A 23,408-nucleotide genomic window follows, 5' to 3' on the forward strand; every position below is an offset into this window, starting at 1 on the left:
GGCCCCATAGACTTGTGAGCGTCCAGGTGGCGTAGCAGGTCGTTGACTGCTTCCTCTTGGATTATGGGGGGTTCATCCTGCTCGCCGTCCCTGTCTTCCAGCTTGGGGGGCCGAGTACCCTGAGGATAACTGGTCTGCCTGTTAAAGACTGAGGCAAAGAAGGCATTGAGTACCTCAGCCTTTTCCTCATCCTCAGTGACAATGTTCCCCCCCGCATCCAGTAAAGGATGGAGATTCTCCTTGGCTCTCTTCTTGTCATTAATATATTTGTAAAAACTTTTTTTGTTGTCTTTAACGACAGCAGCCAGATTGCGTTCTAGCTGGGCTTTTGCCTTTCTCATTTCTTCCCTGCACGACCTAACGAGATCCCTGTACTCTTCTTGAGTCGCCTGCCCCTTCTTCCACAAAGACTTCATCTCCTAATATCTTTTGTGCTTAAAATGATGCCTGTAATGCTTTGTAGTTTTTAAACCAATCAGATGTTATCTTAGTGGAAAATACCAGATAGTTTATGGAATAGTTCGTGTCTCTACCAATATCATCATGACTCTAAATCAACTGAACTTCCTGTGCTCCCATTTTCTTGTGTGTAATGCAGGGGTAGACATTTCTGAGTGGTTGGTTTAGAATGTTTAAATCACCTAAAAGGATCTCATGGAATCAGTGCAGTGAAGTATTTCTGTTAGTGTCAGATTATATCTTCAGTTAGCAAATGCTAACAGTTACCAGCAAAGGCAGAAAGAAGACTTCTGTAACATTTACTATGAATAAAAAAATAATTCTTCAATTTTATAATACAGCATATAATCACAAGTAAACTATCCAAACACATTTTAATTATGCCTTTATGCAGTAGTTCAGAAGAGATTTACGTTGCTATATTGAATTACTTTGCATATTATCTTTTTTCTGTGATGTTGGGATCCATTTGCTCAAGAGACCTTATGGTTCAGCTGACAGTCAGATTAGCTTTAATTTCTGCCAGTTCAGTTACTGTACTTTCACATTTTTCTGCAGCTAAATGTGTAGTGTTCTTTTTGGCAGATGATGTCAGAATCTAAATGCCCATGAAGTCTCAGTTTGTAAACTTAAGTTTTACAAATTAAAATTCAAAATGGTCAAACAGTTTATAAAATAATGAGTGTAATGAGATTTCTAATATTTTTCATGTTTCTTATGCTTGTATTGCATCTCCTGGGTGTATATATACAAATAATATAGTCAAGCATGTTTGTTACGGTAGTTTTAGCACCAGTTCCGTTTTGCAAGTTTTTTTTAATACGCTTTTGGAATACATATGAAGTTTAATTTGAAACAGTTAATGAGTCCTACTGAAAGACCACATTTACAAATATTGGTATAGAGAGACAGGGTGGAAAGGCAGTTTTGGGAGCTTAATGAAGAAGGTGTTCCTGCTAATGCATGATACTTTTATCCCCAAGTAAAACTGTGAACTTCTTTCCAAGAGAATAAACATTTTCTACCTGCTTTGTGACTTTTTCTTAAGAAGAAAACTAATGAGTACAAATGAAGGAGCACTAGCAAAACAAGTTATTGATTAAAAAAGAATAGTTTGTACTACTAGTTTTGTTGAACTGAATTAACTTCAGTTAATTACTGAAGTTCTGTGCAATACCTAAAAATACTAGTTTGAAAGCTGAGTTAAGGTGATTTAGTTTCTTACCTGTTATTACCTGTGCTCTTGAATTTCTTGATTGTAGTAGTTTTATGTAGTAATAAAATTATGTTGTACTTTGTTTTTAAGAAGGTGAACAAAAGGCTTAGTATGTACTTATTAGCCAAGTGGTACATTCACTTTTTAAATTTTTTTTTTTAATGACATAATGATGGGGAGTGTAGTCTGGATTTAATGTCTACCAGAGCAGTGATATACAGTGTTTTTTGTTTCTGTCTGCCAGAGTGTTCAGAACATCTCAATGAAAATAAATCACTTTGCAGCATATGCTTTGAGGTAATTATTATTTGTACTGAAGGCAAACTTTGGTCTAGCATATAAGGCTTTATAAAATACCTCAAGTAGCTTTAATGGTATGCAGTTAAACAAACTTAAGCAGTTCTTACATTGTCATCATCCCCTAGCAATTCTAACTTCTTTTACTACTAGTATCTTCTATTGCTAAACTGTTGGTACATTTTCTGAACTGATCTTTTTTCCCCTGATATTTTGTAGCTTCTTCTCTCATATTGCTGCATTTGTAATTTTTCCAGTGTTACTGGGAAATATTTTGTTTCTTGTCTAGATTAGTACATACACACAAGGTAGCTAATTCTAATAAACAAACTTGTGAATTGGGTCAAGATGCTTCAATATAGAGACATATACAAGGCATTTTAGTCCTTCCCCTGCTACAGGCAGTCCTATGATATAGACTGCTCTTCAGTGTGCATTCCCATAGCTAAGGCAGAGCTTTATTAAACGTCATAGCATATGAGAAACCATGTAGTGAAATCCCTTGCAAGGTACTATATGTTTATACTTTTGACTGCCAGAGATGAGAATGATCAGGGAACGGATGACAGTGGTGGTTACTTTAGTAAGCTTCATTGCAGCACAGACATTTCTGAAGCAATGTAGAAACCTATGTGAATGAATATGATCAGTCTGCAGGAAGTGTATGGTTGAATGCTTCTGCATTTCATCCAGCTTCATGGAATTTGAGGTTCTATTTAGAAATGAACCTGTAGCAATAGCAACTTGGTGCTTTGAATAGCATTCAGTAAGGCCCTTTGTACCATAATGTCAGTATAAAGATACTTCACAGTATTGTTTTACTTTTCCTTCCAGGATAAGATAACTTACAGGTTAAATATTTAATGATGTAATGGAAGGAACCTGTAAAGATGTCAGAAGTGAGCACGTTTCTTTACCACATAATACCTGAACATGATATTACTGCACACAGAAAAGCTTCCATTTATTTTCAGCCTGTCTCAAGCTCACCGTTATGGTTTGGATTTTATTCTTGCATGAGAAAATTATTCTCATTCAAAGCGAGTATCTGTGTTTCTTGGACTTTGAAGCCAAAACAGGAATTTCTTTCCTGATAAAGCAAAATGTTTGACTGGGCAAAACCATGGCATCTGTGAACAGATAAACTAAGCTAACAAGAGTGTTACTTTTTCCTTTGTTCAAAGAAAAGGAAACCAACCTTGCAAAGCAACTTGAAACCATTCATTTCAGTGCTTTTTGTCTCCAATAATAGTGCTTTGGGTACATGCCCAGCCCATATTAAAATGATTGGAGGAAAACACTGTTTAACCAAAATGCATTTGCCAATTTGCCTGAAGGATAAATTTGTGCTTTAAACAAATCATACTTCTTTGAACAATTAATGTTATTGGTCATCTGCCTCTCCTGTGCTTACTGGATCAGCTTCTAGTCATGACTGGAACATCTGATAACTAAATGATTTATATTTGTTCTCTGAATAGCGTTATAGTTTGAAGTCAGTCTTCCAGAATGACAGAATATGACTTGGGATTGAAGTATAGTAGAATTTTTTTCAGACACCGGAAGATTTTGGAAAGGTGTTGTGGTATCTAAAGATACTGCATTGACATGAGGATTTTTTTAAAACTACCTGGATGACCAACATTGAGAGGCAGTGCCTAGCTTCTTTGCACTCTGTAGTGTCTATATGTGGTCAAACACCTGGAAGTCTTGTTCTGAAGGCTTGCTACCTTCTGCTGCATGCTTTCTGCATTAATTCTCTTCATTGGTGGGAATTAGGTGCCCAAGTTCTAAATATCTGATGTAGCTGTCTGGTTTTATGTATTTGTATGAATCGGAGGAAAATTTCTGCTGGACACATACATCAACAGTGGTGTTTTTCCATTTTTCTACCTACTGAGTGATCCATTCAGTGGGCTTTAAGGGCTAGTATGGATTTTACCTAGAGTGAATTTCAATGAATGCACAGGTTTTTAATATATCTGAAACTTGATATGCGTGTATATTTGTGTTCAATATATGAGACATATGTAGAAATCAAGAGTCTTTACTCATGCAGATAGACCAGATATATATCTTATCAGTGTTTCTCTTTCAGACTGCAAATGGATACATCTTATTTTTTGAAATCCCATCAGCAAGAGACAAGTATCTTTATGAGCCAATGTATCCCAAGTAAGTATTTTAAACTTTCTTTGCATCCCCACAGTGTGAAAAAATATGACTAGACAAGTCCTAAGCAGATTTTATGATAAAAAATATTTCCTTCCAAAGTATGTTTTAAAAATCAATGAGTATATGAAGCATCATTCTTATGACTTAGTCAGTTCAGAGAAGTTGGTCTAAATGGTTTGCTGTGTGCTGGTAAGATTCCTTAGGTCCATCTTACAAGCTCTCAAAATCCTAAATAGCAGGCTTAAAATTGTCTAGTTCTATAATTTGAGGTAGTCTGTTAAATTCATGATCTGTAACAAGCTTTAATAATTCCTTTTGAGTAACTCATTTGAATAAGTCATGTTTTTTAGGAACTATTAGGGTGCAATTTTTTAGCAGATTCCTCTCCACCCCCAACTTTGTAATAACCTAGAGATTTTTGAAACAAATGGGGAATAAATTCTCAATATTTTGGAAAGAATATGAATCATTTTTAGTAAGAATATACAAGTATTTTAGCAGAAATGTGTTATGTTGTCATTATTGTCTTTCTTATTTTTGTTATTGTGAATGACAGAATACATTTTGTCTGTTAAAATGTGACTGTATGTTGGATGTATTTGTGGTTGACTTAGTTGACTTTGGATTTGGCAAACTTGGGAAATATTTAGGACAAATTAAAACCTCAAGGGGTGTATTTATGTGTGTCTGTGTGTGTTTAGGTAGGCAGAATCTGTAGTCACTGATTGAATCAAATTTGTCCACAGGAATAATAAAACACTCGTGATTTCTCATTGGCTAGAAACTGCTTTTTTTGATATATCTCTATATATACCTTCATCATTATGATAATGCTAGTCAATTTAATTTTAGTTTTTTTTCATATTCATAAAACAAGTTTTAAGTTGATCGGTGGGTGTCTCCAAATGGACATCTATGAGGAGCATTAGCTAACCTATGATGTCATGTAGGAGGAAAACATTTTGATTTTTTAAACCATAACTGTTAAACCATGAACATTAAAAAAAAAAAAAAAATCAGGTCTTCACGAGCATTTAAATCTTAAATCTCTATTCTTTTACAAGTGTGTATAGGAAGAAATGATTTGGCAGGTAGTAAATGATTTCAAAGTGAATTCTTACTTCATTGAGTGGAAAATTTTGTGTGTGTTACTACTATAATGCATCTTCTGGCCTCTGAAATAGCCCTCAAAGCTCTGGAATTCAATGGAATTTACTGTTGCAACTTACTTGTCTATTTTCCAAAAACTTAAGACTAACGTAGACAAGTTATATTACTTTACTTGCCTTTTCTGAGACCTGAATAGCATTTTTCAAACTGACTTTCCACATCTAACTTACTGTCATCAGAAAAAAAAAACCCAGACAACCTGTTGCTGCAACCTGTTGAAATAGATAAAGGGATAGTATATCTTCAGCTGTACATAATGCAAAAGACTAAACAATAGTTTATGGTATGTTCCTATTGTTCTATTTAGAAAGTTGTTTTTTTTTGTTGGCAAAATCTGAAAATATATGGAAATATGTATAAAAATGCAGTAAGAGTTTAAAAAAGAACCTTTGGAAGGTTTATTTAGACTTGCCACATGTCAGAACATTTGAAAATATCTATTAAGCAGTCAATGACTAACCAGTCTAACTTTTATATAAAGCATTGGTATTTGATTTGTGTTGTCAACTTAAAAGCGTGTGTTTTATGAAAAAGTCTTTCTGTTAGCTGTGTGTTGAATGGAGGGGATTTTAAGATATATTTGTATAGCCCCAAAGGGTATAATGCTGATTCTGTGGATGAATAAGACAAGGTGTTTGTCCCTAGAGTGTTTATGATAGATTGCTCACGATCTCGTAAGACTAATGCATGTGCTTAACTTTAAGCAGATGAATGATCTCACTGAATTTACTGGGATTACTAGTCTGTCTATATTTAGCCCTCAATTTTGAAAACCTACATAAAATTACTACTGTTCTGGTTATATTAGATCAAAAGAAAGACACAAGCATTTGTGTGTCAATTATGCCTGCTGTGATTAACATCAAATTATTCTGTAAGCTATTATAATGGGATGAACTTTTTTTAGTACAGGTACAGTGCACTGCCTGTAGGCAGTTTCACTAATTGGCTTTGTAGATCAAGTACTAAAAAACAAACAAACAAACAAAACCAGTCCAAAATGAACAAACAGACAAACTGAACCAAAAGCCCAAAATTGAAACTTTCTTCTGGCATGTGCTCATTCTCCAAAGACATAATTTCACTGAAATGCTTGGATTTCATTTCCACTGGACTGAACAAATTAATTTTGTTAACTCTGAAGCCATTAAAAATCAGTGAAAGGCCTTGTACGTGACTTGCCTTGTCCTTGAAAGGGGACATCTTACTGTTTTCTCCCACTGTAACTGTGTTCTTGGCTCCTTTCTCTGTGTTGGCAGCAGTGATTATGCAGCTGTGCCTTAAGTAAAGTTGGGTTGCTGACCCGATGGGGAAACTAAACCTGCCTATCTCCCTTCTTTACCCCTCCTCATCCCCTCCCCCGGATTCCAGTAGCTTATCTTGCAAATTGGCATATAATAAAAGGCTGGCATTAGAAGATGGTGACCATGAAGTAGCCATTAAGTAGCAGCACTGGAAAATTCAAGAACATGGAGTGACTGCTCAGTGATACTTGTATGATAATTCTTGTATGATAGTTTGTGATAAAGCAAATGCTTGCAACATTTTAACTCTCATGCAAATATTAATTATGTCTCATCCAGCTCTGTCTTATGTGATATTTACCTATGTTAGGCAAAGTGAGTGGGAGGGTGGTGATTTTTGCAGAGAGTACAAAAAGGTAAGGCGGTCCTTGCATTAGTGGTGTGATAGGACAGTTGCTAGAAACAAGTCAGTAAAAACAGTGAAATGGGTGGACAACAGGTTCAAATGTGGGTCTCCAAACTTTGCATATTTGAGGTAAAGGTGTTTTTGTCTACCATTCTCCTCTCTGGACACCTCCACAACATACCAGAAAGTTAAGAGATGTTGTAGAATATCATCAGTTGTGGTTTTTGGGGTTTTTTTAGATAGTGAGCACACTTCTGTCAGTGCTCCTAAAAGTTCAGTCTTATTCTACTTTTTAAAATCATGAATAATTCTTGATGTTGATGAACTATCCATATCTACTAACTTTTTGTAAGCAGAATGAAGCCTGTTCTCTAGTATCCTTTCTTTTAATAGTAATGTCCAGTTCTGACAGAAACATAAAATTTCAATGCAGTGACTACAAAAAAATAGGAAAATTCTCTTAATACAGCTTCAGCCTAACAGAATTCTTAGGCAGTATGGGTCAACAGAATGAGGTGGTCGTGCACTGGGAATACACACCAGTAGCATCCTCAGCTGTGCCAAAATCCTGGTGCACGATTTTCTAGTTTAGTCAGTATCCTGAAGTTGAACTTGCAGCTAGGTTTGATCCCATACAAGTGAAAACATTGAGAAAGGTTGTGTTTAAATTCTCCTGTCAGCTTAGCTCTTATTTAAATGAAATGTGTGTATCTTACCGTAAGTAAAAAAAGAACATCAGAAAAGCAGGTGATAAGGTATATGATAGACAGTCACTTTCTTGACTTTAGTTATTTTTGCAGTCTTCCAGATTGGGACACTGCAGCCACAGTAAAGTTGCAGCTTTATGTAGTATTGATATTTTTTAAATGACTGCTTTACAATCTGCTTGATAATGGTTTAGCCTTGATTTGAAGAAAAGGACCAAAAAAAGTTGCTGAAAATAAAAATACCTCCTCATTTGTTCATATGGGAGAGGGATGTTTGTGGAGAAAAAGTACAGTCCTTCCAGTTTATAGCTGTTTATTACACAGAGTGGTTACTATATATGCCTGTTGAGCAAGATGATCCAGAAGAGCTTGCCTGTATTTGATCTGTTAACAGAACTATTCTAGCATACAATTATTGAGTAAACTAACTACGCTTGCAAAAGTTTTTTGCTGGTACCGCTTGAACGAAATGCTTCAAGGTAAAAAAAAACAAAAAACAAAAAACCACAAAACTGCATGGGAAGTGACAGAAACACTTTTGCTGTTTATAACTCACTACGCATTGCAGTCTATCTAATCACAGTATAATTTTCTTTTTTTTAGGGCCAAGTCTCTCTTCTCTCCCAATCTAATCAACACAGATTTAGTAGAAGAGCTAAGGTGTGAGTTGAGGCTAAGCTCTCATTGTGTTTGAATGCAAGAGTTTCTGCTTCCCCTTATGTTTTAGTAGTGTGAAATAACCAGATTTTTAAAAACAGACAGAATCAGAGTCTAGAAAAATTGATTTCCTGTTTAAAAATGGCCATTTGGCATGACTTCCTCCTTTTCATATTAACCTATTGTAATGGTCTTTATATTCTGAAATTCAGTGTTTTAATGGAAATGCTGGAATGCAAGATTATCAACATTTGTGGCTGGAGCCCACAAAACCTTTTAAGTTTGTTCTATCAACATCTGTCAATATCTGAGGGCATAGCTCTTACAAAATCAAGAATATATGAAATACTTTAAGATGGTTGAGTGGGAAATTCTTTTTAAATGCTAGCTATTTTATACCTTTAGAGGTTTAACCAATTTAAAATATACTTATGTAGATATTGTAAGGGTTACGGAACTGACCTCTTCGGCATTATGCACATTTTATGTAAAATCTAGTATTAGATTAATGTGATAAAACAAGTGCTCATATCATAAGCACAGCATTCTGTCATGACTTCTGAATGTTTATGTATAAAGAAAGGAAGCTTTTTAAATTTTTGCTGGAGTCAGTTGATAGTTTTTTGTCAAATTGTAATGTTTTAGGGATGTTATGAATTGTAGTTGTTCTATTGAAGAAAATACTTCTGGCTCTGTTGATATGTGGCCAGGAATTGCTAGTCTGTTCTTGGAGTGAACAGACATTCATGCTCAATGAAAACCTAAAGTATACTGCTTAATTTGTTAGGCTAAAAACAGGAAAAAAAGCAGTAATTGTGTGGGGTTTTGGGGTCTTTTTGTTTTTTAAATTGAGCCAGAATAGTCTGCAGGTTCATTCCAGCTCTTAGAGACTTTGCTCCAGTTCAGAGCAGACTTGGAAGAGAATCAGTATTGGCCAGTAGCCCACATTCTGGGATACTTTTCCTGCAGTGAGCACAAGTACAGAGTCCTGCTTCAATTAGTTCAGTCTAATTTTACCACCGTATTACTAAAGTCATTACAAGATAAAACAGGAAGAAAATGTATGTATGGTAAGATAATAGAATGGTAAAATAAAATTAATCTCCACGTGTGATACGCCTAAGAAAAGTGGCAATGCACACAAGCAAACTTATAGCTTTGTAAGCTGTGGCAAGGTACGGTAATATTTTTTTGAGGAGTTTCCAAAGGAATGTGTGCAGATACTCCTTTGTTTCATGGTGAAGAGATCTGTAACACCATCACAGTAGAGGCTTCCCTGTACTGAACTGATAGTTATTTATGTTTAGAGTTTGGCAAGGAGAGTGACTTAAGATTTCTCACTTGAAGAGACAGCATGCGGTGACTTAATGCTGAAGATATTTTTGCCTTTAAAAAAGACAAAACCTAAAAAAACTTTACATGGCTAATAAACTAAATGTGGTAATTGGAGATTCTTTTGCCTCAGATTTCTTCATATCCTCAAGGGGAGCCTGCATTTGGGGGGTGGGTGGGGGAAGGTGATATGAATGTTGTGTAAATTTAGAACAAGACCTCAATGCTGCAGATTTTTAAGTACCTGAAAATGCTTTAAAAATTGAAGTCGTTTTCTAACCAGTATGGGCATGTGAACAAGCTAGTGTTTGTATCCTGGTTTGCAATGCTGTATTGTTGCTTTGCTTATATGTCTGGTTACTGTCTTCATGTCCTACTCTTTCTGGCACTTTTCAAAGCTTTTTCCTTTTCTACAGCAAGATTGTTTATAGGTGCCATAAATTACCTCACCAGTGGGAATTTTTTTCCTGATTCAGCAGACTTAAGATTAGTGTGTACAAAGGTTTTGAACTTTAAACTCTGCAAGGGTAACTGATGAGGTGTACAGTTAATTAACTTATTAAGTAATTTTTGTTCGGAATTAAGCTTGTACTAAACTTTAACAATGTGGTTTTCTCTGTAAGTTGTTTTTGGCATTGGTTGGAAAATGTATTTTTAAAACTAGATTAGTTGGAGATTTTTTATTAACCATTATGGCACTTGCTAGCCCTTGATGTGGTTCAGGAGTTTTAACATGTCATCAAGAAATCTTTGCAACTAGAATAATAATTTGGTAAACCATTTAGCTTTTTTACATGAATAGTGGATTAATACGCTAGCTCGTTATTTCTCTTCTCAAACCACAGAAACCTGTTATTACTCAATTGGGTAGAAAAGGCTGTACTAACAATTACTTTTCTAAACCCTTATTCGTTCTTTATAGTTGTTTCTTTTTAAACTTTTGTTTGTCCAGCTCTTGCCAATCTGTGTGCGTGTAGCTCTGGACCCAGCCAGACACACTTCATCTTCAGCTGGTGGCTTCCTGCAGTGTATGGAGGAGAGATGCAGGTTTAGGGCTATCAAAGCTCAGTGTAACTTGTTTTACTTGTTTGAGAACCATTACTAAAAAGCATAGTGGGCAATGAATTGTTAGTGCAGAATCACACGTTTAGAGGTGATAAGGCAGGCTCTTTGAATCAGGTATAGGTATATATTAAGTCCTCAGCTGTACAGACAATTCACTAACTGAAGTCTTCACATGAACCATTTAAAAACAGTTAATAAATGTTGTGTAATTGTGCTAGTGCAATAATAATAACTGTTGTCAGTTTTTTGCTTTTGTGCCTTCAAGGAGAGCAACTCAGAATTCTTGGTAGTGTAAATTCATTTAGAAACATTGTTTGCCCTGTTTTTTCTCACATGTATAATGCTCTTAATAGTTGAAACATCAAGGTGTTGGGATTTTTTTGTTTGTTTGGCTTTTTTTTCCCCAAAAAAGTACTACTGAAGAAACCATTTTAGCAGCAACAATTAAGAATATCATAGCCCCAAAGCAGTATAAAAATATTTTACCTTGTTTGTATCAATTATTTGTTCTAAAGATATTTACTGATGAGCAAGTCTGGAGTCTTTAATATTTTTTTTCAGTAAAATGTCTCCATTACTTCCCAAGCAGCTGTGATTTGACTAGTGGGAATGGATGCTACTGACTTGTTTGTTGTTTGCCTATTTGGTTTTTAAATTAATGCGATATCTGCCATTAGCCACACTAATTTTTTTTGGAAGCATAATACTTGTTGACTGTGAGAGCATCTCTGAACTTTTCTGGACTATTATCCAGCCATAACAGCTACCTATATAACTGTGATTAACCCAGGTAGTAAGGTGGAAACTTAAATCCTAATCTAATGCTATTTCTACCTCTGGACTAGAATTCTTCAGTAATAAGCAGAAAACAGTGAACATTATTTTGAAAAACTGAGCATTATTTTGAAATACTTAGAACAGACTAAAAAAGATGATGTGTTATATACCTTAATTGCAAATTACAAAGAAGTCCTTAAGTACACCCTTTCAGATTCTGCTGTAATTAACTTCCTAAGTATTTCTTAGTTGCTTCTGCTAGCAATGACTAAGTCTGATAGTGATATTTCTGAGTGAGTTTTGTCCGTGGATCATGCTGTATCACTTAACCACTGTGCATGTAGTGGAGAACATAAGTGCAGTACTGCTGCTAGAAAAATTAGCTGGCTGTTGTTCTGTGTCCTCCCTGAATCTTCTCCCCACCACAAATAACAAACTCCAAGGAAATTCTTCCTCCCAGTTCAGGGGAGGCTAGCTGACTATGCTTTTGCATGGTACTGCTTCTTTCTTGAATCTAGGTTTGTTGGTTTTGGGGTTTTTTTTTGGGGGGGTGGGTTAAATACACTTCTCCATTTTCTTATTGTTGCATCTTGCATCATAGTTTGAGCTTACGGTTTTTCTTCTAACAGAATCAGTGTTACTTCCAGAGCCAGTTCTTCCCCTGCAAGAAGATCAAATGAATACAAAAAATTATGACTTGATGCTAAGAATTTTAGCAATTCACTTTTTAATAGGCTCCTCTTTCATTTTGGGGAAGTCAGGTTAGAACTGAACAGCAGGAGAAGGTTAATGTGGAGAAAGCTGAGAGAATTGGAGTTTGGAGAAAGAGGGCAAGGCCTTAAGGTAGACTTACTTTTACCATTCTTCTTTACCCTTACTTAAAAGGTGATTCATGAGAGACAGTTACATAGGCTTTCAACATCTGAAAGACATTTTGTTACATCATGGAGTGCTCTGTTTTCTGTGAACAAGCATGTCACTGATTACATGCTAAGTAGGAAACGGTGAATGAACCCGGTGATTTAAAAAGTGCACCCTGAACTTCAATTCAAGATCTGAAACTTCCCTGTAAATATTGTATTCTACCTTTGAAAAAACAGGCTGGCATTCCTAGTCTTCCCATGTTTGGGGTTTTCTTGGATTGCAGATGTAGTGGGAAATTTTTCTCAGTTCTGAGTGTTAAGAGATTTTATTCATAGGTTTAGTGAATAGAAGTGAAGTAATTTATATTTGTTTCAACATGCAGCTGATTGGTCACTGGAATGTGTCCATTCCTCTCAATTCTTGTGCAAAAGTGAGTTACTTAAAGTTCAGCTACAACGGTAGCAGATGCTGATGTGGCAACCCAGACCAAACATTCTTTCCTGCTTCCGTCAGCAGTGCACATTCTTTGTTTAAAGGTCAAAGTAACTTAACTGGTAAGGCTGACTCATGCAGATGTGTAGTATATGAACACAGTACACTTTTGATTGTGCCCCCTTTGAACCCATAGTAAGGGTTTCTTTTTGAATCTATGAATTTGACATAATCGCGGGCAATGAATTAAAATACTGGCATTTCGGAGTTTCAGTCATGATGATAGTGCCTCAATGGGAAAAGATATACTCCGCAGATGGTAACAAATTTGCTGAAACTAGCTCATGAAACTGAAAATACTGAAATATTCTTGCAAACTATTTTTGGCAAAGTTGTTTAAAGACAAAGAAGCCTGCCCACATGGAGACTTAAAATTTCTCTTCCAGCAAAAGATGTCTTTTAAACCATTCTGGCTTTATAGTTTGGGCTGTGCAGAAACCTGTGTTTATACTTCGTTATGTAGCTCAGTCAGTTACAACAGGCATGTTACATGGTGTGTTATACATACATAACAGTAACGTTTATGCGTTACACAATCCTTTTCTCTCCATTTTAGTCGTTTGCTTACAAGATTCAGTTGTACCACTGATTCTTGATAACCCAGAGTCATTTCATCTTGCTTGGGAGTATACTATCTGGACCTGTATGTCCACATGGGTTGAAAGGCATGTCTCCAAACACATGGGTTTTTGTAAGTGTTTCTCCAGCCCCCAGGATGCTGCATGGCAGATAGTGACATAGAGATTTGAAGGAATTAATCCTGTATAATGTATTTTTTTCGTCTGTGAAATCCCAGAGTCTAAAAGATACCAGGCCATATCAGATGGATTTGGCTTCATGAACTTCAAGAAATGCAGTCTCATTTACTCTTAAAAAAAACAAAACAAAACAAAAACAACACAACAACCCGACAATGCTAGTATTAACTAGTCACCTTTTTTTTTTTTCTATTTCATACTTCCTGTCAGTCCATGATAGCTGTCTTACATGAAGGACTGTACTTACTTACAGTCCAAGTAAGCTAGCTTACGTGTCTTTCCCAAGACAGCTGTATTTTGTAATTAATTTTCTTTTGAAATGCAAAGCAAACATTTTAATAATTTAATGCTTTTACAAGTTACCATCTGTGGGTGGTAGATTAACTAACCTTACAGTAATTTTTCTCATTTTTCGCTATAATCTTTCATTGTCGCCATGGTTTTGTTCTGGAAAGGTGTTACTACTTCTGTCTGCTAACTCCAGAATGTCAAAGGTTGCCTTGGTCTTAGCTTAGCTAGCATATGTCTTTGTCCTTGCTGCATAAGAAAAGGTGTAGTATCCATCAAAGAATAAGAGATATGAATTTTGTGTTTTGCTGTAAAATGGTAATGGAATTAAGGCACTTGATATCAACTGAGATACCAAGGCAGGAAAGAGATTGAGGTATCCTTGTGGTGTCAAACATCTAAAACTGCAGCTGCTTTGGTTTCTGCCACGTCTTAGGCAGTTGTATTGGCTACCCTGGTGTAAAATAAACGAAGTGCTTTGTCAGTTAAAATCCAGGTAAAGATTACATAGATTTGTGTCTGTATCTGTTGTTTCTGACTAATGAAGTTATACTAAACTCTAACTTGTCTGCAATGCCCGATTCATGCATAGTTTGCATAATGCTCATGACATGGATGAGCGGGATGACATGTTACAATACTTATGATTGTAGGTCACTTTTCATTTAAAAAAAAAAAAGTTAACGCATGGCACATCTGATAACCCAGACAAATAAGGACTATTTTAATGATACTGTATTGAGTTTTAAAATAACTGCAGTTCATTAGAGAATGAAACGTGGAATTTAAAATGAGAAAAATAAAAATTGGAAGCTTTCTACTGTGTAATGATCTGTTTAAAGGAAGAGAATCAGTGCTCAGTCATCTCTTTTCTTAGTAGGTCGTAAGTTTATTGTTAATTTGCTATAGGGAGATATATTCTTATGAATTACTGTAATAAATGTCTACCTGTTGGGTTCTGCATGCTGACTTAGTAGTATAAACATTGATCTGGCAAAAGAAACTGAAGAAACATGAAAATTTTACAGTCTATAATATCTGTAATGCATCTTGGCAAAGAACAAATTGGAGATACTTAAAAATTCAACACAATTAATGGAAACAGTTGAATACCATTTTATTGAATCAAGATTTGCACTAACATATGTCACTTATTTAAAGATTATTAAGATGGGATACACAGCTATTGTAATGTTCGTTCTCTGTTCGTTGTCTTATTTTACTTACATACTCTTTATAGGCATATAGGATGATATGACAGACTAAACTTTTTGCACTAAAATTATGTCCTAGATATTAAGTGCTGCTTGTGGCAGGTTGTACGTGAGTGTCTGGTGTATATATATAGGGGGGAAAAAACCCACAGGAATGTAAGTTAGTAACTCTTATCTCTTTTGAGGGACATCTTGTTTCAATTGTAGTATTTCTTTTTTATTTTAGAGGAAGCCCACATCTGAAAGGAACCCCACATTATAAGGAAGAACAGTGTGCTCCTTCATTAAATCTAGAAATGAAGAAAGTGCTGGACTTGCAAGCCTCTATCACAAGGTATGCTCACTAATCATGTCTTAAGAATTTTTCTGCATATAACAGGTACTTGTTAAAAAGTGAAGGGGAAACTGGATGGAAAAAACTTCTAGTAAGTTTTTAGACTTATTAATAGTAAGGACTAATAGTTACTAATAGTAAGTTACTAATAGTAAGTTACTAATCGTAAGTTACTAATCGTAAGTCTAAGGAGGTGAAAAAATAAATTGCTGTTTAAGAATTCTTTCTTTCTGTGCTTGGCTATAGTGATATTTTTGACATATAGAAGTATATAGCACATGTATGTTCGGTATTACATTATGTTACTATAAATGTGTTTGTCCTTGGGCTCAAAGTATGGATTAGAGATTTCATGGTGACATAGGTACATAAGAGCAAAACTGTATGTAGCATTTCAATGTTACTCCAGCTGCCCACAGAGGGTCCCTATTTGTCCTGGAAAAACTTTTTGTTTACCTCTTCCTTTTTTTGTGGTGAGTGCCTTCCCTATAAATAAGCTTTGAACATGCTAAATAAGTGTGTGTGAAAAGTTGGTGAAACTGTATAGCATTGGGGTGGGGTGGAAAAGTAACAAAATGCAATTTGGGAAGAGGCTCCATAGGAGAAAATGGAAGAAATGCAGTATATACTGGAAAAAGCTTTCCTGGGAAGCTGCAAGTTTTTATCTGCATGCAAACAGATTAACAATAGTTTTCAGAATTTTTGAGATGTTTGGGGAAGGATTTAGGAGAAGTCTAATTTCTGCTTCATCAATGAGCTTAGAAAGTTAGAGTTAGAAAGTGTTGTGGATTATTTACAGCCTAGGCAATATTGGTAATTTCCTAGGATAGATGAATAATTGATTGTGGGCAGCAATGTCTTATGTTTAGTCAAAAGTATTAAAATTATCTCCACCAGGTCATATACCAGTTAAACAAATAGTCTAACAATACAGACCTGTTCATGAACTCTGATTCCAGGAGAAAAAGAGAGACATATACCGTATTTTGTCAGCTTGGTACCTTTACTGCCTAGAGGACTTAGGCACTTAGTTTGTAACTTATTTGATGTAACTTCTCAACATAGTTACTGATACAAGAGGCAGTAATGTGGTGTTTGTTACATTAATTGATTTTTCTGTGACATTGATTTGAGACGCAGTTTTTTAGAGACTGACAAATAAATTTGTTAGTTTGCAGTCAATGTTAGAAGATCTACTTGTTGCTACTGCTGATGGATTTCTCCATCTCGTTCACTGGGATGGTATGACCAATGGAAGGAAGGCCATCAACCTATGTACAGTTCCATTTTCTGTGGACCTGCAGTCTTCTCGAGGTAGGTTTTGGGGGTTTTTTATTGCTTATGATAGCTAACTATCGGCGAAATACCGTCTAATATAAAATATCATCTCTGTTCTCAAGCAGACATGAGAAAAATGTGCCTTTTGCAAATGTGAACAAAATAGCCTGTTTAAATTAGTTTTTTCTGTGAAGTAATAAGTAAACAACTGAAAAATCTGTTGGCTTGCAATATCACTGTGTTCACATATTTTTAAATTACTGATATTTTCTCAGCAGGTTCATTTTTGGGCTTTGAAGATGTTTACATCAGAGATATGGAATACTGTGCCACGCTTGATGGTTTTGCTGTTGTTTTTAATGATGGCAGAGTTGGTTTCATTGCACCAATGTCAAGTAGATTCACTGCTGAGGTATATTTCCTTTAGTATTTATAGCATGCACTCTGCAATAAATGTGTTTTCTTTGGTCTCTGCATTTCAGTTAGCTTTCTACTTTAAATTCTGTTCAGCTGCAGAGAAATTAAAATTTAACAACTGCTTAAGAGACAGCATAAGAACAAGACTATATTTCATACCATAATTTGAACTAGGTTGTTCTAGGGTTAGTACCTGTCTATGGGAGAGCATAATTGATAGTAGATTTAATTTTTGTTTATTGCTTCAAAATGCCATTATAGTTCTGAGGTCTTCTTACTGTCTCTGCAACAGACTTCCTATTGCTAGTTATAAGTGGGGTGATAAGAAGTGGTTTCTCCTATGGCGAAGTATCATAGGTACTATTTCTACCTTTTAGCTGTAATCAAGTCTAACTCTTCTCATAGTGACAAGCATACTTCAGAATTTGTTTTAAAGGAATCTTTTCACAGTTATGTGTTTTCTTACCTGTAAGCTGTAATCAAGTCTAACTCTTCTCATAGTGACAAGCATACTTCAGAATTTGTTTTAAAGGAATCTTTTCCAAGTTATGTGTTTTCTTACCTGTAATTCAGCCTACAAACTGTACTACATTTTGTCATTAGAGCTCTTTATTTTAATTACAGAAAACCCAGAAGGATTTGTGTAGTCTGTCCCAAACTCCTTCACACGCTTACAGTATCTGGGATTTCAGTTGTTGCAGATGAGAATTTATTTTCCTGTTTTGTCTTCATCCTTAGTACCATGTGCTGATTTTTTAATGCAGTTTCAGGGATATTCTTGCCTTATAGTTATTGACATGCTTTGGTTATTCAGAGCTCTGATAAACAATTGCCTTACATACTGGCATCTTTCTGTAATTTTTATTAAGAACAGTTAAACCAGTTTTACATATACTGGATTTTGTTTGTCTGAGCCATGTCAGTTAATCTTGACATTTGCAACAGAAATTTCCTGAGGTGATGAAGGTCAACTGCCAGATCTGTAATATGGCATACATGGGCAGCACACAGGTAGAAGCTGACTATCGTGAATAAAAGCACTGTTTAACCAAAAATTCTGTGAATTCCATTCTTTACAGCAGCTCCATGGTGTTTGGGCACAAGATGTGATCGATGGAACTTGTGTGGCAGTAAATAACAAATACAGGCTAATGGCATTTGGATGTGCCAAGTAAGTTTTGTAAGGCTGGTTCAATGGGGGGGGTGGGGGGTGGCGCAGAAGATTTCATTATAAAGCTTAAGTACTAGTTTCTTCTTACCAAGTTGTATGGCAAGAGCTGTAAAGATGAAAACGATCAGTCTTGCTAGAGATGGTACAATCTGCTCTGTCAAGAAGGTGGGAGGGAAGAGGAAAGAAATGATTGCCTGCTTAAAGTGCAATTGAAATTAATGCTTGCTGTCCAGGTCTGGAAAAAAAAAAGAAGGTGGCTGGACCAGTAGCAAGGATTGGAAAGTGCTGCTGTCCCAGTTAATATCAAAGCAGGATTATAAAGTCAGTTTTAAGCAGTTAAGCATAATAATATTGGACAAGAATCAGCACTTCGCACCCATCTGAGAAAATTCTCTGTGAAGTGTTGATTTGGTCAGGAAAAATGTTGCCTGTTCGAGTAACTGTGAATATTTATAAATTAGATGTTGCAAAAGTGCTTTTAGTTGTGGTGTTTTGTTTACTGCTCCTTCAAGACAGTTCCTTCTGTATAATACTGCTTTAGCTGGTCTAGAGTGCAGCTTTTTTTTTTTTAAATTGTGTTTTATTTGTCTTTTAGAGCATTTCAAAAGATCTGGGTCATTTAGTCTTCAACTGTCGTCTTAAAAAATAGTATTCTCGGTTGTAGTAACAATGCAGTGTGTTGGTATTTCCCTCTGAAACAGGAATAGTTACTATAATTCATTGATCTTGGTACGCATTAGAACACTCCTGATGAAACTTTAGCACTCGGTGAATACTGACTTCCCACGTGGATTGTCTTGCAGTTGGAAGCCATAAATATATGTGTCCATGTGTATTTTCAGAGAATGAAATAGTCTTAGTGAATTGGTTATTATTAAGGCTGGTGTTTTGGGTCCTCCACTGCCTTCTGGAAAGTATGTTATAAATTTTTTTCATGAAGTTCTTTGAGTGTTACTTGACAATGTTTCTGTTCTAGACAAATTTGGTATTGGTGAGAAAAAAGCAGCTTTTATTAACCGCTTGAAACTGATGAGAAATCCAAATGGTCTGTAGTCTAAAGCATGTGTAATCTGTTCCAGCGGCTCTGTGCAGGTTTATACGATAGATACCACCACTGGCGCCATGCAGTTTTCTCATAAATTGGAGCTGACACCAAAACAATATCCTGGTGAGCTACGTTTGTTGCTAGAATTTTCCAGCTGTTTTTAGGGTATTAAAGAATATTTTTATCCTTGGCTAGTTAACAACTATTTGTTGTTTGCATTATCACCAATGGGATTAGTATTTACTTTTGCGTGTTTGTGGTAATTTACTCTTGTGCGTTTGTTCTTTTAGCTGCTTGCTTTTAACTGACTTTTGGATGTGTTTCATATGCGAGGGTTTGGGTTTTTGGGGGGTGGTGGTGGTGTTTGTTTGTTTTGGTTTGTTTTTTTTACTAAATCTGAATCTGAGTTAACAGTTTACAGGCAGTGCTGCTTCTGGTTGTCCCTTTTTAAATGCTGGAGATATTAGTAGTTCCCACATGTAGTCTTGAGATTTACTTTTCCATTACTCACCTGAGAAAATGAAAAATTATTGTCAAAACTGATAATGAATATAATAGAGGCGTGAATTAACTTGAAACAACTGACATGTAGGGTACAGAAAAAAATTGAGTAATCCAGCACCCTGCCTGAGCTGCAATGAACAAAAGCTCAGTGGAATTTTTCAAGTAGTAGTGATAAGTATTGCAGGCTTGAGAGTGAGGAACATATAAAGTGGGTAAATTGCGTCCTCAACTGAAAATGTGTGTGCCTATTAAGTTTCAACAAAAAAATCAAATCTGTAAGTAACAGAGTTTTACAGTTGTGCTAAGTGCCAAAGGAAGAGGTTTCAAGGATGAATATAAAATCTTCTTTTGTCCTAAAAATCATTTTACCAGAATTACAGTTCTATGATTGTGTCATACCACAGTGTATTTTTGGCCTGTTTTCATGCATTCTTAGTTTCCTATGAAACCAAACATGTACTGGAAAGAAAACATGAATTCTTCATTTGCTGTTTTTTCATTTTGAGATGGTCAGTTTGATGAATGCCTCAAAGAAGTTAATTGAAAAATCAAATATTTATTTCCATATATTTTTGTTTCTACTCTTATGGTGAAAGCAGTTGAAGGACATTTGATGTTTTTCACATGGCATTTTATTGTCTGTTTTTAAATAGATATTTGGAATAAAACAGGACCTGTTAAACTAATCAGATGGTCACCTGATAGCTGTGTTGTGATGGTGACGTGGGATTGTGGAGGCTTGTCCTTATGGAGTGTTTTTGGTGCTCAGCTTATCTGTACTTTAGGAGGTGATTTTGCGTGAGTATCTTGAATGAAATTGTAAAATGTTTTATTAGAAACCTTTATTTTTCTAATTAAAAGCATTTAATTAGAAACTAATTCACTTAATGCTTTTAAAAGTCGTCTTCTATTATAATTCCTTAGATATTGGAATCATTGAATAATATTTAGGAGGGGATCATTTGAATATAAATTAAACTGTATTATTTTCTTTTTATAGTGGTCTTTTTGGCCATAAAAGCAAATTACCCTAAAGGCAGGCTTTAGCAGGCAAATATTAAAATTCCCTCAGTGCCTGTATATATTTGCTGAAAATGTGCTAACATCCAGAAATCACAATTCAAACAGTTTATGCTAGACATCTGACAATTGCATTGCCTTTTATGCAGTGTCATGGATCAAACAGGCTTTATAGTTTGAGATGAGGTTCCATGTAGAACCATATAACAATACAAAGATAGGAAGATAATTTCTTATTTTGATCAAGTTATATCCAAACTCAAACTTGTTCTGTTCTGTTTTTAAGGTATCAGTCTGATGGTGCCAAAAAGGACCCTCTAAAGATCAGTTCTATGGTAAATACGAATGTAGAAATACTGTAAGAGGATGGCTGTTAATTTTTTAAATTATTCGTAAATTATTAGTAAAACATTTTCAGAAAATCAAACTGGCTTTCTTTAGCTTCATTACTTTTAAAGAGTAAGATGCCTTTACTACACTTCCTAACACCAATGTTGTATTGAAGGAAGATGAAAAGGGGACAGCTGATGATTCCCCCCCCCCATATGCCTGGTCATGAAGTGTGCGTGACATGCCTTTTCTTGGCTTTGCTTTTAATATTAAGAATGAACAATTTGGTTTTCCTTAACAGCTTTTTCTTTAATCTGGTGCTGTATTTCAGAGTACAGTGAGACACAGCACAACACTAATTGTAAACTTACTTATTTCCCTACAGTGACGAGCTTACCTTTGGCTGTTGAAGTAGCTTAACTCAGAATATGCATTCAAGAGAAACTTAACTGCTGTTGTCTTAATACAAACTAATTAACATGAAATCCTGCCAGTCTGTCAAATCAGTAGATGTTGATAAATATCAAATGCAAGGACAGTACAATGTACCTTTTAAAAAATCCCAATGATTGAAATTCTGATACCATTGAATTTAATGAACAACAACCAATGTAATTTTGGAATCAGGATTTTTTTCATACTATTCTGTTCGTGGATTTTTTGTTAGTTGCTTTAAGCTGCAAACTCAACAGTCTTCATTACTTAGGTGGATGTCTTGCATAGTTACTGTTCATTTAATCGACATTTTTTACATAAAAAAGAATTTAAGCTAGATTCTTACTGTTCCTTGTGGATTTTACTGCTATGGGTTACTTATGATTCCTATGATGATACATTTTAGAACACCAAACTGTGTGGTTTTTTACCACGCTCATGTCTATCATAAGATCAGTTACAGTAAGTTTCTGTAGTTCTTGTTTTCAGAGAATATATAGTGTTGGTTTGGGGCTTTTATTATTGTTATTCTTTTACATTCAGACCTGGGGATCAGAAGGGTATCATCTGTGGGTTATTGATGGGAATTCTTCTTCAAACATGAAGCCTGAAAGAGATGCAAACAATGAAGCTCACCAATTTGGTATTCTGCAGTTTCATTTCATCAAGAGCGCACTCACTGTTAATCCTTGTATGGTAAGATTTTGTTGATAAATATATCCTTATTTTAGAGCGTATTTCCAGTTTTCAGGTGATCTCTGAGTTGTTCCCTTACCAGATTTTAAGTCTGTTTTGCAGCCATTAGACTGGTCTTCCTTTTTTGTCATAGAGCCTTTAAAATGATACTTTGAAAATATTGCTGTGCAATATTGTAACATAAAACCTGCTAGTACACAGTGATACAAAAACTGCCTTAATGCTTATTTTTCATATTGTTTACATAGAACCTGTTAATACCTTGATGACGTGTTTTCCTTTGTTTTCTGTACATGGAATTCAAGGTTGTTTTTGGGTTTTTTTGTTGTTTTATTTTTAATGTAGAGTAACCAGGAACAAGTCCTCCTTCAAGGAGAAGATCGCTTGTATTTGAACTGTGGAGATGCAACACAGGCTCAGAGTCCCAGAAATACTTCAGCACACTCTGAACATAAGCCTTCCAGGGAAAGAGGCCCATTTTCAGATGGCAATTTAGATTCTCAGGGTTTAAGCACTTTACTAGGACATAGACATTGGCATGTTGTACAGGTAATGGTTGCTAGTTGCCCGTATGTGCTCTGTGCTTGCAAGGGTTTATAGGACTGGAATTTGCAGCTGATCTCATCAATCTCTGCCATACCCTTTTCCTCTAGTATGAGATCATTGCCTTTTTACTGCCTCTTGGGTTTCCCCTGGTACAGCTTTTTCTTATTGCCAAATGGTAAAGGAATGATGGCCATCTCAGCCTTCTGGCTATGAGTTTGCGTCCTAGCCAATAAAAAAATCTAAATGTCTTTTTGACTTCAGGAAGGAGTAGTTAAATTACTTTCCTATGCTTTGAAAGGGAGTGTAAGTGCAACATGCAAGAAATCCTTTAGGGATTTGTTCTGTTATTTATGCAAATTGCTTTAAGCATATTCAACTGATTAATACAGCCTTTGGACTTCGGCTGTATTTTCAAGCAGTCTGAGATGGCATGTATTTAAGCATGTAATTAAAACTTCACAGTTTCAAACTTGCAAAGAAGAAATTATTTCCAGGGGTAGTAATGGGACAG

At 35.5% G+C, this 23,408-nt stretch overlaps 1 protein-coding gene across 1 annotated transcript in view; it reads left to right on the plus strand.

The window, feature by feature from the left end:
* The window catches only part of RIC1 (RIC1 homolog, RAB6A GEF complex partner 1), a 54,410-nt gene that overhangs the window by 15,409 nt on the left and 15,593 nt on the right, over nt 1-23,408 (plus strand). Inside the window, exons 3-12 of the mRNA XM_009274262.2 lie at nt 4,071-4,147; nt 15,348-15,455; nt 16,627-16,769; nt 17,009-17,145; nt 18,230-18,321; nt 19,401-19,489; nt 20,524-20,668; nt 21,177-21,225; nt 22,199-22,351; nt 22,697-22,900. Of these exons, the coding sequence (XP_009272537.1) occupies nt 4,071-4,147; nt 15,348-15,455; nt 16,627-16,769; nt 17,009-17,145; nt 18,230-18,321; nt 19,401-19,489; nt 20,524-20,668; nt 21,177-21,225; nt 22,199-22,351; nt 22,697-22,900 (1,197 nt within the window). The remainder of the gene's footprint in view (nt 1-4,070; nt 4,148-15,347; nt 15,456-16,626; nt 16,770-17,008; nt 17,146-18,229; nt 18,322-19,400; nt 19,490-20,523; nt 20,669-21,176; nt 21,226-22,198; nt 22,352-22,696; nt 22,901-23,408) is intronic.

This window comes from Aptenodytes forsteri, unplaced genomic scaffold, assembly GCF_000699145.1.
Source record: "Aptenodytes forsteri isolate BGI_AS27 unplaced genomic scaffold, ASM69914v1 Scaffold46, whole genome shotgun sequence".
Classification (NCBI taxonomy): Eukaryota; Metazoa; Chordata; class Aves; order Sphenisciformes; family Spheniscidae; genus Aptenodytes; species Aptenodytes forsteri.